General features: G+C 49.3%; 4 protein-coding genes across 4 annotated transcripts; 3 read left to right on the top strand and 1 right to left on the bottom strand.

Moving 5' to 3' along the window:
* Positions 1-3,077: 3,077 nt before the first annotated feature.
* On the top strand, positions 3,078-3,736 carry LOC5579085 (histone H3). Its single transcript, XM_001657229.2, has one exon. The coding sequence runs from the start codon at positions 3,269-3,271 to the stop codon at positions 3,677-3,679; it is 411 nt and encodes a 136-aa protein (XP_001657279.1). The 5' UTR covers positions 3,078-3,268; the 3' UTR covers positions 3,680-3,736.
* Positions 3,737-4,602: 866 nt separating this feature from the next.
* Positions 4,603-5,095, bottom strand: LOC110680539 (histone H2A). The gene has a single exon (XM_021856334.1). It carries the CDS (start codon positions 5,023-5,025, stop codon positions 4,651-4,653), a length of 375 nt encoding a protein of 124 aa, XP_021712026.1. The 5' UTR covers positions 5,026-5,095; the 3' UTR covers positions 4,603-4,650.
* Positions 5,096-9,565: 4,470 nt separating this feature from the next.
* On the top strand, positions 9,566-10,095 carry LOC110680542 (histone H2B). The gene has a single exon (XM_021856337.1). The coding sequence runs from the start codon at positions 9,669-9,671 to the stop codon at positions 10,041-10,043; it is 375 nt and encodes a 124-aa protein (XP_021712029.1). The 5' UTR covers positions 9,566-9,668; the 3' UTR covers positions 10,044-10,095.
* A 787-nt stretch (positions 10,096-10,882) lies between these two features.
* On the top strand, positions 10,883-12,998 carry LOC110680540 (histone H1-like). The gene has a single exon (XM_021856335.1). It carries the CDS (start codon positions 12,170-12,172, stop codon positions 12,848-12,850), a length of 681 nt encoding a protein of 226 aa, XP_021712027.1. The 5' UTR covers positions 10,883-12,169; the 3' UTR covers positions 12,851-12,998.
* Positions 12,999-15,406: the final 2,408 nt, after the last annotated feature.

The following is a 15,406-nucleotide window of genomic DNA, read 5'->3' as shown; positions in this document are numbered from 1 at the left end:
CTATTGCCCACAACAGCTCTTCCATGGAGATATCCCTATTGAACAGACCTTCAATTTTGGGAGTATCTGCCATGGGCTCGGCCGCAATCATCTCTTCAGGTCCGTATATCTGCTCAAGATAATCAGCCATTGTGTTTGCAATTTCTTTGGGGTCCTCCAAAAACACGTCATTCAGCCGAAGGGTTGGTGCCGTTACTTGATTCTTCCCGCTCAACGCTTTCACGTTACGCCAGATGAGGCTCACTGGAGTGTCTGGATTGAACGAATTAGTAAACTCGTCCCAGGATGCTTTTTTCGCTTTATTGATGACTCGTCTGCAGTTGTTTCTCGCTAGCTTGAACTCTTTAACAGCTTCGGCCTTTTCCGGGTGATGGTCGGGTAGCTTTTTTACCTTACGTAGCTTTTTCCTCCGGTACTTTACGTTGTTTTCCACTTCCGGGTTCCACCAGTGAACCGATTTTCTCCCAACATTCGAGCTGGTTCGAGGAATGAATTTCTCCGCACTTGACTTCACGAGCTTGGTGAACTCAGCGATGCTGGAAAACTGGTCACTTTTCTTCTCGATGGAGTTCTCAAAACCCTTCCAATCCGCCTTGTTGTACATCCATTGCCGCCTTTTAGTCTGCTTAGCAACTTCAGCTCCAGTAACGGATATTATGATCGGGAAATGATCACTACCTCGGTTATCTTCATCCACTGTCCAGCTCAGTTTATACCCAATCTCCGTTGATACAATGGTGAGGTCGATTGCAGATAACTTTCCGCTGACAGGATCTAATCGGGTACCTTGTCCGGAATTCAAAATCACTAGGTCGTGATCAACCACGAACTCTAGGATTGCTTTTCCCTTATTGTCTGATTTATTGGAGCCCCAAGCCTCATGGTGGGCATTAAGGTCTCCCATCACCACTAGCGGATACTTGCTTGCCAGCACAATCGACGCTAAGATGTCTTCCACCATTTGGACAGTCATTTTATCTGGAGGGATGTATAGAGAAACCAGAGTGGCTTCTATTGGATAAAGGATCGTTGCTGCTACTGCTGGTATGGAAGAGTCTAATACCACGGGAGACGGATCGAAAGACTTACGCACTGCAAGAGCGACGCCCCGCACCGTGCTGTTTTCCGGATCCACACGATTAAACCATACGTATTCTTCCCGGAGGAAGCGCCCAAGAAACGAGTTGTCACTGTTTTTAGTCTCCTGCAGAGCGATAGCTACAGGAGGATTTTCACGCACTAATAACAAAAGTTCATCCTGACGGCCTTTAAGGCCGTTAATGTTCCACTGCACTGCAAACACTTTTGGGGGGCTACAACTATGCTGTTCACTACTTCGACTGTTACATGCGGCTTGATTGCGGTTTCGTTGGGCCATACCTGGATCTTTGAGGAAGAGGTGAACTCACCTCGCCACCAATAGCTCCCGTCGATTCGTAGTTGCTACCCGACATTACTTCCGAATCGTTCCCGTTCGTATTCCGCTTGTAGGGAGGGGAGATTTCTCCGGATCCTCCTTGCTGCTTCCTTTTCGCCAACTTGTCCTTCTTGTCGATTTCTTCTGCCTCCATTTCCGAATCGGTTACCTTCATGACTTGGATCGTTCGTTCCTTCTTGCTCCGCTTATGCTTCTTCGTCGAAAGCTCCTCGACGATTTTTCGGAGCTTCGCCAATTCCTGGTCGACTCCTTTCATCCGCTCCACTTCAGCCCGCAAAACTTGAATTTCCCGATCCTTTTCGTCCTGCTGCAATCGATTCTGAGCACCGGAAACCCCAGCATACGATTTTTCGCCATGGACCCGGTCGTACTCCTTTTTCGCGTCAATGAACGACACGCCGGTGTTGACCTTGATCCGGATGATTTCCTCCTCCTTCTGGAACACCTTACATTTCTTGCTGTTCGACTGATGCCCTTCGCCACAATGCAAACACTGCGGAGGCGATGCACAGCCGGCCTCGAGATCGATTGGGTGACTTTTCGAACAATTTCGACACCGTTCCTGCCCCTGGCAACGCAATTTTGTGTGACCGTACGCGAAACACTTGTAACAAACCATTGGGGAGGGATAATACACACGGGTGGGAACTCGAAGCGAACCGAACCAAATATGCTTCGGGATAACAGTTCCACTGATGGTCAAAATAAGGGTAGGGGTATTTACTCTTACCTTTCCATCCTGTCGTGTGATTCGGTGGACATTCGTCACGCCCTGGCTGCTCAACTCCGTTTCAAGCAATTCCTTGCTCATGTTGATCGCTTCCGGGCAGCTGACAACGCATTTGACGAAATTCATCGTCGGATGCAATTGAATCGCCACCTTGGTGCCATCAATCAGCTCCGTCATCTGCAGCAACTTTTGCACTTTCGCTTCACTTCGCACTTTCAAAACGTACCGCGAACCTCTGTTTTCGGTGTACGTCTCGTCCAATTTTCCACCGGCGGCATGTTCCAGCGACCGCCCGATAACGAACGGATTGTCCGGGAACTTTCCTCCGTCTTTCGCCACCATCGACATCACCACTAATTGTCCGTGATTACTGTTCGGATCCAACCATTCCGGTAATCTTCTCCCGTTACCGGAATTCCCCCCGGGGGGAGCGGCATTTACAGCCGCCATGGCCAACAGGCCGAGCTCCCACAATCACAACTCCAGACAATCAATTGTCTTCACTCACGCACTAGAGGAATTCTTCTTCTCCTTCCACGCACCGCAAAATCCTATTCGTTTAGGCACTACCAAACGTCGGCGAAATCAATTCGAACGACCACCACAACTTTTCACGGTTTTTGTTGTTTTCTTTTCCCACCCCGCAACGCCCTGCTGCACTGCAGCTCGCCGACGGAATCACTCCGGCTCGCTTCTTCTCTTCCTTTTGCTGTCACACAACGCAAATGCCAACGCTCACTGTGATCGCAACACGATCGCGGTTGAACACTCTTTCACACACTGACGGGTGGCACCGTCGAAAATAGGTCTCTCTCCTTTTCGCTTTTCCTTTTAGCTTCCGATTCGCACGTCTTATTCACTCGAAAACTATCACGCAACTGCATGGCTGCGCCAAACACTAGCGGCCACTTTTATACCCACTCGAGGGTTGAGTTCTTCTTTCCTCTCTTGCTTTTTCTATTCTTCCGTGGCTTCCGATTGGTTGCCTGCATCGATATGAGCATATAAAAGAGGACTGCCTGGTTTTTTGACCCTCATTCTGTCGCTGCGTTTCAACTGATCCGTTTGGATTGAAAGCAAATTAATCATCATCTAACACAATGGCCCGTACCAAGCAGACTGCTCGTAAGTCTACTGGAGGAAAAGCTCCTCGCAAGCAGCTGGCTACCAAAGCCGCTCGCAAGAGCGCCCCAGCCACCGGAGGTGTCAAGAAGCCTCACCGTTATCGGCCAGGAACCGTTGCTCTGCGTGAAATCCGTCGCTACCAAAAGTCGACTGAGCTGCTGATCCGCAAGCTGCCATTCCAGCGTCTGGTTCGTGAGATCGCCCAGGACTTCAAGACCGATCTGCGCTTCCAGAGCTCGGCTGTCATGGCCCTGCAGGAAGCGAGCGAGGCCTATCTGGTCGGTCTTTTCGAAGATACCAACCTTTGCGCCATCCACGCCAAGCGTGTCACCATTATGCCCAAGGACATCCAGCTGGCTCGCCGTATCCGTGGAGAACGCGCTTAAATTCGGTCTGCATTATAGTTGCCATTCTCAACAAAACGGCCCTTTTCAGGGCCACTAGAGCATTCCCTAAAAGAGTTGTGTGAGCAATTTTCCCTTCAGTGTACCTAAAACTGTTTGTTCCCCTGGGGGAACGATTACTTCCTAAAGCCCCTTGACCTTCCTCCTACCACCGAACGATCATACTCTCAACACTGATGAGGGAGGTACGTCAACCAACCGACAACTCGAGTTGTCCCTTCATGCTTCGCTTTGCACACACTTTTGAATGTGCATCTCCAGCGCGGACTTCATTCTCTGGTACCGGCCGTATGTTTCCCCTTCTTCTTATGCTCTTTTCCGGATGCAGAAGCTTTCCCAGCTCGCCTCCCCTTGTTGCTACAAACTAGACAACTCGAACATCCAACATTGAAAGTTTGACCGTATGATTGAAACGTAATCTTTGGCTTGTTTACTTTGAAACACACCCCTATGATAGTTATAATTGATAATTGTGGGGTTTGGAAATTGATTGATTCCTTTAATATTAGGAGCTCCTGATATAGCCTTTCCTCGAATAAATAATATAAGTTTTTTAAATACTACCTGCTTCATCAACTCTTCTATTGTCAAGCAGTAGATAGTAGAAAATGGGGCAGGAACTGGATGAACAGTTTACCCTCCTCTCTCTTCAGGAACAGCTCACGCAGGGCTGGCTGTTTCAATGTTTTATGTTTCTGTTTCGGCAAATTGAACTCCAAAAATCGAAAGTTCGAGGTATCCCGAACAGAACATTTAAGAAGCCCAAACGTTTCCCCCCGCGGAATCTAGGAATTGATTCAGAAATGGTCATAATATGGCCGATATCTCTTCATCGATCCTCTCTGTGGCTAAATTAGATAAATCTGCAATATTTCAACAACAACTCTCTAGCGGTGGACTGGATATTGTCGTCCTGAAAAGGACGGTTTTTGGTTTGATGCACGCAGTGTAACTTATGCCTTCTTTTCGGTTTTCTTCGGCAGCAAGACAGCCTGAATGTTGGGCAGAACACCACCTTGGGCGATGGTAACACCGGACAGCAGCTTGTTCAATTCTTCGTCGTTGCGGATGGCCAACTGCAGATGACGGGGAATGATTCTGGTCTTCTTGTTGTCACGGGCAGCGTTTCCTGCCAATTCGAGCACTTCAGCGGCCAGATATTCCATAACGGCAGCCAAGTAGACTGGAGCGCCGGCACCGACACGCTCGGCATAGTTGCCCTTCCGGAGCAGACGGTGAATACGACCGACTGGGAACTGCAATCCAGCGCGGTTGGAACGGGACTTTGCCTTTCCCTTAACTTTGCCTCCTTTGCCGCGGCCAGACATTTTGTGGTTGAGTTTGAGTGGACTTGAGAAACAAACGTTCACGAAGCGTACGTAAGCGGTACTGATGGTGATTTCACGATACGATTTAATTCATATTTATTTTCATGTTTGATTTGGGGGGGTACAATTATTCTTACATCTATATTGGTCGGCCAAGGGCCTTTCAATCTTGGTCGTTTTGATATGGTGTTGTGGAATTTAAATTTTAATATTCTAGTTTAACAATTTGGCTCTTTGGAGCTCTGGTGATTATTAAAAATTTGATAACCTAACTACTATATACACAAGCAAAACAAAATTTGATAACCTAAAGGGGTGCGACTATAGCGCGGACGACCTGCTGGTCTGACGTGCGGCAACGAGCCCTGTACCTTCCGATAGACTCACTAAAGCGATCTTCAAGGGTTTGTATCTCGGCCAGACGGAGGACCTCAGAGTTTCGCATTCTCCTTGGGGCGTTCAGTGCCATTCTAAGGAACTTGTTCTGAACCCTCTGGAGTTTGAGATGGTGTGATTTAGCGCAGCTCTCCCAGACCGGTATGCCGTACTCGATCACGGGACGGATAATTTGTTTGTAGACAGCAAGCTTGTTCTTTTGGGACAGTGTCGACCTACGGTTTGTGAGGGGATACAACATTCGCAGCATCGTGCTGCACCTCGTGACCGTTTTGTCGACTTGTTGTCGAAAGATCAGCTTGCTGTCCAAAGTCAAGCCTAGATAATCGGCCTCGTTGGACCATTCCACCGCTGTGCCGTTTAGGGTGATTTTGCAATCCTCAGCCGGAACAAGTCTGGGGGATCTGGAGTGGGGGAAGAGGATGACCTGGGTCTTCGCCGCGTTAATACATATCTTCCAGCTGGTGAGGTATTCTGTCAGGACATCCAGGCCCCGTTGGAGTTTTGCCGTGAGCGCTCTGATTCTTCTACCACTGTAGACGATGGAGGTGTCATCTGCGAACAGAGACAGTGCGCCGCCTCCTGGGAGTGCGGGCATATCGGAGGTGAACAGGTTGAATAGCAGGGGCCCGAGGATACTGCCCTGGGGGACGCCTGCGATGATGTCGTGCGCATCGGAAATTGCTCCGTTTAGTGAGACCCGGAATGTCCTCGCCGACAGATAGTTGTGTACTATTTTCACCAGGTAGCTGGGAAGATTATATCGTTGAAGCTTGAACACCAGGCCATCATGCCAGACATTGTCGAACGCTTTTTCGACGTCGAGCAGGGCCATGGCAGAGGTTTTGGATAGAGACTTGTTCCGTCTGAGGATGTTGGTGACTCGGGACAGTTGGTGCACGGTTGAACGACCGCGTCGGAAACCAAACTGTTCATCGAGCAGGATGTTGTTTTGCTCTACGGAAGCAAGAAGTCGGCGATAAACTGCCCTTTCGAAAAGCTTTGATAACGCTGAGAGAAGGCTGATGGGGCGATAGCTTTTAGGCGAGGAAGGATCTTTCCCAGGTTTCCTGATGGGGACGACTTTGGCTGACTTCCAGGACGATGGGAAGTAGCTAAGCCGGAGGCACTGGTTGAAGATCACTGCGAGGTGATCATAGAACTGGACGCTTAAGTGCTTGAGTTCCAAGTTCATGATGTTGTCGAAACCTGGGGCCTTCATGTTTTTGGAGTGTTTTAAATAGGTCGAGAGTTCGTCAGCTGTGATTTCCAACTCCTCCGAGAAGTCGTTGGGAATCAGATGGTGGTTGTTTGCATGCTCATTCACGGCAGCTTCATGCGGACTGATGATATGGTGTCCAAGATTATGTGAGCTGACGAAATGTCGACCTATTTCGGCTGCCTTCTCAGCAGGCGTTATCAAGCGATCTACGGGGCTATTGTTATCTTGTGGAACCAGCGGTGGAATTGGTCTAGGCTTGGTTTTTAAAATTTTTGTGAGCTTCCAGAACGGCTGAGCACAGTCTGGGAGAGCGCGGATTTTGTTTGAAAAATTTTGATTTCTGAGGTCCAACATTCTGGCCTTGATAATTTTGTTCATCCGATTGACATCGGATTTAAGGGCAGGCAGCCCAGTTCGCTGGTACTGCCTGCGGATGGTGTTGCGAAGTCTGATCAAATCTTTAGTAAGTCTATCAATTGGTATGTTATTGCTCACCTGACTGGTTGCCGGCACGTGTTGCTCCCTGGCCTGGGAGATCGCTTCTTCGATGGCCTGCAGCTGCCGATCGACGTCATCAGTTGACTCGGGTCGCACCTCGTAGTCGACGTGGGTGTCGACACACTGCCGGAACTGGTCCCAGTTGACGCGTCGATAGTTGCGCCGGGTCTTGAGATGCCGGTTGACCGAGGACCCAACTTCCACCACCACCGGATAGTGGTCCGAGCTGAGTTCCTGGTAGACGACCGGATGAGAGATGCTTACCATGTTGGTGATAAACAGGTCGATGAAGGCGTGGGCTCCCGATCTGCTCAACCGGGTGGGAGTATCCGGGCCCAAGATGTTGAAGTGGCCCTCCTCCAAGCCTTGCTGCAGGATGACTCCGTTCCGATTTCTTCGGGGGTTCCCCCAGGCTTCGTGCTTCGCGTTGAGGTCGCCAGCGATGATGTACCGCCCGTGCCGCCGAGTGAGCTTGGTGATGTCTTGTCGCAGGGCCGTTGCCGACCCGTCGTTGAGGCTTGCTTGCGTTGGGTAGTATGCAGCGATGATGGTGATCGGGCCGTCCGAAGCTTGCACTTCTACTCCTACGGCCTCGATGAGCTTGAGCTGCAGGCTCGGCAGCAGGCGGCAGTTCATGTTGTGGCGCAAAGCGATGGCGACTCCCCCTCCTTCAGAGTCGGTCCGATCTAGCCGCACAAGTCGATAGTTGGGAATGGAGACGCTCAGCTCAGGCTTGAGGTGCGTCTCCGTGATGATGGCGATGTCGATGGTTTTCTCTTCGAGAAATTCGACGAGCTCGATAGCTTTGTTCCGGAGGGAACAAGCATTCCAATTTGCGATCCTGGTGATGGCCTCACGGGCCATATTTGGATAGGAACGCAAATACCACCGAGTTGGCGGCGTCGATCTGTTCCGACTTGGAACGGCAGGCTCGTAGCCGTTGGAAAAGGTTCCTTGTGTATTCCAACATTTGCTCCGGCGTGTACAGGGAGCCGTCGTCGTCGGAGGGAGGAGGAGTGCCGGAAGCACTGGGTCCAGGATTCCCCCATCCAGGAGGGGGCGCATTCCGGACCGATGGAGCAGCGGCGGCGGCCGCGAGGCGTTGCTGAACGGAGGGGGCCGACTGGCGGGATGCCTGCCGGTGGGTTGGTTGAAGCGGTGGTAGATTGGGCACTTGGTAGCGGGGCGTCGGGAAGTGCTCCTCAGTCAGCGGTGGGGGTGGTTGGCGCTGGCGTTGCCGTCCCAGCTTCTTGGCGGACGCTTGCTGGCGGATTGCCAGAAACTCCGCACGTTTGGGGCAGTTGCGGCTGCTGCCCTCGTGGTTTGCACCGCAGTTGGCACACTTCGGTTCGGTGCCCTCCATCGGCTGGCAGGTCGTAGTGGCGTGCGCACCGGCACATTTGCCACAGCGGGGCTTCATATGGCAATTCCTGGTCCCATGCCCGAGCGCGAGGCAGTTGCCACACTGCGTCACGTCTCGCTTCTTCGGGCGGTAGCGCTCCCATTCCACCACGATGTGGAAGAGCGCTCTCACCCTCGTCAGGCCCGCCATGGTGGTGGACCCCTTCTCCAAATGGGCCAGGTAGAGCTGGTCCCGGTGTCGTCCTCCTTGTGCTCGCCGGATGGGGAACACATTCGTCGGCTTGAGTCCAGCCGCCTTCATTTCATCGATGATGGCTTCTGGGGTGAACTCCGGTAGCCCTCGGATGAGAACTTTCAACGGCTTGCTACCGGGGGCATCGTGGGTGTAGAATTCCACCCCTTTTGCCTTCAGTAGCTTGCCGGCCTTGTCGAAGTCGGCGCCCGAAGCGCACATGATTTTGGTGCCGGTATGGCACAGCTTGAACAGCGGCCGGATGTTGTTGGCCGCTAGCTCGGATCGCAGCGCCGAGAGGTCCTTCGAAGCCGTGAAGAGGGGGGGAACTTTCGCGCCCGGGGGGGCTTGGTCCACAGGCAGGGAGGCAAACTGGTTGTTTGCCAGCAACCTGCTGTATGCCGCCGGGTTGGCATCTTCATTCCTGGCTCGTTTCGGCGCGCTGGTCTGCCCGCTGTCGGCCAGCGGGGCGGGGATCGAGGCGGAGTCCGCCTTTTGCTTTCTATTGCGACCCATCGCTATGGGCCGCGGTTGCTCTGCTTGCAGAGATGCCTTCTGGCTAGCCACCCCGAGGAGGTAGGTTAGCGCCGGAGAGCAGTCGCGGGAGCGGGAAATCGCGAAAAGTGCACTTCGCACACGAACGGGAGAGAATTCGAACTTGTGTCTCGCAACTCAATAAGAACACGCAACCGTTCACAACGGCAGTTCGATTCGGAATGGTGGTGATTTCACCGGATGAGGGTATCTTTTATACATGCGTAGCCCTGCGCTGCACTCATACTAGGATGGTGCGAACGAAATGGATGAAGTAGCAAACGAAGCGAAGGGGCGGAACAGCGCTCACCATTCTACGGGTATAAAAGAGAACCGACTGGTTCGGTCGGGCATCAGTTTCAGTTTTCGTTTGGAATCTAAAACAACGTTAGCAGCACGATGGCACCGAAAACCAGCGGAAAGGCCGCGAAGAAATCCGGCAAGGCCCAGAAGAACATTGTCAAGGGCGATAAGAAGAAGAAGAAGCAGCGCAGGAAGGAAAGCTACGCCATCTACATCTACAAGGTGTTGAAGCAAGTTCACCCCGACACTGGCGTTTCGTCGAAAGCCATGAGCATCATGAACAGCTTCGTCAACGACATCTTTGAGCGTATTGCCGCCGAAGCCTCCCGCCTGGCCCACTACAACAAGCGTTCGACGATCACATCCCGCGAAATCCAAACCGCCGTCCGGCTTCTGCTCCCGGGAGAGTTGGCCAAGCACGCCGTTTCGGAAGGCACCAAGGCCGTCACCAAGTACACCAGCTCCAAGTAAATGACGACCGACACTGCGTTCAATCACACCAAACCAAAAGGCCCTTTTCAGGGCCACTATTTCAATCCCGAAAAAGAGTTGATTTTGAAAATCTGACACTAGACTGTTTTATCACACTATTGAACCGACTGAGGTAGTGTCACGGCGGTGACTTCATACGTGACAACACCCCCCTCTCTGATCAGTTTGAATTTATCCAATTCATTTTATTTATTCGATGTTATCAGTTTCAGTATTGATTAATTATAACGATTACAGTTGCAGAGATTTGGATCCCCATTCAGCTGCGTAATAAATAATAGGAATTTCATTGTTAAGCAGTATAGGGAAACATCTGTTCACAAAAAAAACCCTAGATCTAAGTTTTTCCATCCGTTTGAATTTAAAACAAGAAGATCCACTTCGTACGTTCAACATTTCTGCTGATTGCAAAAAAATGTTGTACCTTAACCACACTCCATTCACTAGCAGAACGTTTAAAGTTCAATATTTATGCTGATTGCCATGTTGCACCTTAACAACTTCATTTTTGCTATCGGTTGTGCTGCATGTTAGTAGTTTAGACAATTTTGACATCATAGGACTAGCTAGCTAGGCAGGCATGATGACAAGTTTCGTGGTTCGTTCGTTCTTCTTCTCAACGTATTGGAAAGAAGCTCATTATGTTTTCTAGCGTCCCATTACAAACGATCTCGTAAGAGCATCCCAGCAGTTCAGGCTATCATAATAACGTTTATCGAACAACAGTTGATGCAAATGTTATCGATCGGATAATCTCGATAATGCCATCAATCGGTTCCCATTGATGGGGCCCATTCACATAGTTCATGGGTGGGTGGTGTGTCTTCGAGATGTAACGGGTCAAACGAAATTGGGAAAACATTCTTATACACAATGGGTGGTGGGCGCGTTGCAAATGGTCATTGTTGGCGTTATGAAATTTGCGAATGATGGTGACATGACACGTTGTGTGGTTGCCATTCGGCTTCCTGGCTCGGGTGTTGCTCAGTACTAGCACGGACAGACACGTTGAACAGCCCCTGAGGGCACTGTACACAAAAATATATCTCGATCGGGGGAGTGTAGGGTGCAGTTTCTACACCGGGAACACGTGCCGTGGGGCATGTTAGGGACTTCCGAGAACAATTTGTCGCGAATTCAGCGCGACATGTCCGGTACTACTGCCGCCAGAAGAGATTGTATGGAATGTTCATTCGATGCAACTGCAGCTAGCAAAACCGATGCCTATTCGGGCAGATTTCGCACTAGCTCATTTGCAGATTCCACCGCAGGGAGGGTGCTTGCTTTGCTTGCTTGCTTCTTGAAGTAAAACATTCTCAGATAAACTAGATCCATAGTAGCACGTGCACTGTCCTTTTCCAATGCAGTTGCCGCCGATGGCTGAGGCAATGCCAGCAATTTGCACACATTCGACCAACCAACAGTGCACAGGTGGAAGGTGATTAGTGTTTGGTGACATTGTTTTCCGGACAAAATGGCACAAACTTGTGTGACTGACGTCATAGTCGAGCCCAAGTTTTCGGTATGTTTGATGAAAAACATCAAATTAACATTGTTCAAAGTTTACTAAAACCAAACGCGTAACATCGCTCGTCGGCACTGGGAATGACTTTGTTTGAGGCTCATTAGGGGCCATTAGACACCGGCATACTGGCTATACCCGCATGTCACCGCAAAGAGCAACCATTCATGTTGCCAAATTCACCACCGCCGTGCAGGGTGGTATTGTTTCAATAGTTACTATTGATTGTGTTATCGAGCAAAGCCACACCATATGGCGCACGGGTGCTGTAAAGACATGTCTCAGCGGTGCTTCTCGCGAAACCGGCCCGATGTGGCGATGACGGGCTGCTAGCGAGACTCATGCACTCACCAAACGGACATACTAGACAGGCAAATACTTAGTGCGATTACCGGAAAAATGCGTTTTAAAAAGGTGTTACCAAAAATATGTACAATATTTCGCGAACAGTCATCCAGTGGACGACCATGTCTGCATCCCTAACACAGACGACGAAATCGAACACCGCACTGTTGCCAGAATTTCCGTCATTCATTCGTTTACTATCGCCATCGTGTGAGTGTTACTCTAGCTACCTATCGAGATGTCTGAAGTTGCCACTGAAGCCGCTGCCGCAGCCCCGGCTGCCTCGCCAGCCAAGACCAAGAAGCCAAGGGCCCCCAAGGGACAGGGCAAGCCGAAGAAGCCGTCGACCCACCCCCCAGTCAACGACATGGTTGTTGCTGCCATCAAAACCTTGAAGGAACGCAACGGATCGTCCCTGCAGGCCATCAAGAAGTACATCGCCGCCAACTACAAATGCGATGTCGCCAAGCTTGCCCCATTCCTCAAGAAGGCCTTGAAGAATGGCGTCGAGAAGGGCAAGTTCGTCCAAACCAAGGGCACCGGCGCTTCCGGTTCGTTCAAGCTGAAGGCTGAAGCTAAGAAGGCCGCCAGTGAGAAGAAACCGAAGAAGGCCGGCGAGAAGAAGGCCAAGAAGGCTACCGGAGAGAAGAAGAAGGCCACCAAGAAACCAGCTGGGGAGAAGAAGGCCAAGAAGCCAGCCGGCGAGAAGAAAGCCAAGAAGCCGGCTGCAGCCAAGAAAGCCAAAGCTGCTGGTGCCAAGGCTGCCAAAAAGGCCGGTGGTGTGAAGAAGGCTGCTGCTCCGAAGCAGAAGGCCACCAAACCTTCCAAGACCGCCGCCAAGAAGCCCAAGACCCCAAAACCGAAGAAGGCTGCCCCAGCCAAGAAAGCTGCCGCGAAGAAGACCGCTGCCAAGAAGTAAATTTGGGACAGCAACCGTACTGTTGTAAAACAGTATGTAACATCCAATCAGTCCTTTTCAGGACTACCATCCAAGTTTAGAACAAAGAGTTGCACAGTCAATGATATTCCATTCCTCTCACAGAGGGAAATAAATCCCCCCGAAAAGTTACGTGCACTTTTTGCCACTGAATGGCGAATTCTTCCCGAACCCTTTCGCAAATCAATAAAATTGGCCAATCATGCACCCCTTTCTCTGCCAGCAACTGTAAAGCCCGGACAGGTAGGCGAGCACTGGCTGGCACTCACTGTAGCGGTGCATCCGTACCCAAAGCAAACCTCCACTAGAGGAAACAGCTTTTGATACACTCGAATGATTCAAGGATTTGAAGAAGTCTATCGACTTAAAGGCTCCCCCAGATCTAAGCGACCAGCGACAAAAAAACGTCGCGATTTCGCAGCGATTCGCGTCGTGTCAGTCAAGATGGTTCCATAGAAGAGTGCTTGCAGCGACACAACAACGAAATCGTGTCGCTGTCGCCGTAAAAAGTCGCGTAGTTTTGGGGGAGCCTTATTTAAATCGGGTTGAGATTCGTAGCGTTGGCCTTGTGAAACCAAAACATGTTTTCGCGGCAACCTGGATCGAACCAAGGACCTTGCGATCGATAGGCCCGTGCGTTTTCAATACACTCAGGCAAATGGACTATCGAAATACATTGGATGCACTTATGAAAATTCGCCACAATAAATCGGGTTGAAATTCATAGCTTTGCCTTATGAAACCAAACATTGGCAACAAAAAATGTTTCTCGCAGCAACCTGGAATCGAACCAAGGCCCTTGCGATCGTTAGGTCTGTGCGTACACCACGCGCCTACCGACGCCTGGATGTGAGTTGATGCTAAACGAAACATAAAGCGTTCGTATGTCAAATGCAAAATGTATGCATTTCGATAGTCTAGTTCACAGGTCCGTACGTACCGACCTACTGGGCAGGCTGAGTATTCGACATCCAAGTAGAGCGGTCAAGTACAGTTTGCTGCTAATTACAAAGTAATCTTGACAGCTGATCCAGTATGAGCGAACTGCCACTATTTTCCTTGCGGAATAATCAAATTACTCTTGTGGATGTTGCAAATTAAGTTAATTGGCAGTAAAATACTAAGCCCAGGGATTGGCTTCTGAAAATCTCAATCTTTCGGGGCCAATGGGTCGACCTTGCTCAGTATGTTTGATTTTCGTAATCCAATGCTGTTCCACTATTCCAAAGATGAGAGCAAATCAATACAGTGTAACTGATTTTAAGCGTGATTGGCGAATCGAACGCCTCACATCCCCATCGCAGTTTGGGTACGAGAGAAAGAGAGTGAGCACCGCCGCCATTTGCTTGCGTGCACCGAGAAAAATTTGCGGCTCGAAAATTTGGCCCTGAGCTCCTGACACTCAAATTGAAACCGGTAAATTACTTCCGCCGCTGTTACTACACGTGGAGCATTTCCGTTGGAGTGAACGCGTCTTCATTATCAAAATTTTTTGTGCTCATTCTTTTGATTTATTTCGCACATGGGATTTTGCGAATGCCTCTTCTTCTTCTCATTTTTCTTGGCCGGCTTCTCACTTTATTTTTTTATGTGACCATTTTGCTCACATGGCTTGTTGGGAAGTTGAACCCAGACACCTTCAGCATGGGTTTGCTTTGTAGCCACCGACTTTACCACTACACTAAGGAAGGCCTTGACTGCTATTTATCAACATTATGCTCTTCAAGTGCGTCTTACTGCCGAGTTTCAGATAATTTGGCCGATGCCAAACTCCAGATGCCAAAATAAATCAGTGTTTCATTAAATTGATGTTTCTCTAAAGTAATTAAATCTAGGGTGAATTAAAAAAAATAAAACAAACCCACACATGTAGCAGCATCTACCTTACCTATTCAATTTGTAATCGATTAGTTAACTAATGAGAGATTAGAAACTCTTAAAATGCTGTTCCCAAGGAAATCTGGATTTATTGTGGTATGAATATTCAACAACTTAGGATTTTTTTTTGTATCCAATATGTTTGAGTGCAAAAACTTTCGGCAAGATTATTTTAGGCTAGTAAACTTTTCTTTCAAACTCTTGAGTCAAAAAGTTAGAGCCAAGCTCAAAAAATCAAACAAACATTGTTTGGTACTACATTGCTAATTATTGAGAAAAGTGAAACCTTTTTAAGAAGTTAGTACCGTAAAATGGGGTGTTAAGGACTCGTGGGGTTTTAAGGGATTGAACTTCTCCATCAAGTTTGAAAAGTCACAAAAACGTCGGAAGTCGATATATCAGTCATCTGAAATGCTTGCTTTGTTCGGAGGATTGTGAGCTGCATTATGTGATCGGGGATATCTATTAATATTAGGTATTGTGGAGTCTAGATATTGAAAACGATTCAAACCATTTTTGAAAGAATTTTATTGGCAAAAAAGATTTAACTACAAAACAATGAAACAATATTAACAAAAATGTGAGTAACCCAGAACATAAGTATATTTAATTGAGATCACAACGCAGACAAAAGCTTTTGAAAATGTTATCTAGATTTCG

This window comes from Aedes aegypti, unplaced genomic scaffold (assembly GCF_002204515.2).
Source record: "Aedes aegypti strain LVP_AGWG unplaced genomic scaffold, AaegL5.0 Primary Assembly AGWG_AaegL5_hic_scaff_1555_PBJ_arrow, whole genome shotgun sequence".
NCBI lineage: Eukaryota > Metazoa > Arthropoda > Insecta > Diptera > Culicidae > Aedes > Aedes aegypti.
Note: the sequence above shows the minus strand (reverse complement) of the source record. Positions and strands in the feature narration are given on the sequence as shown.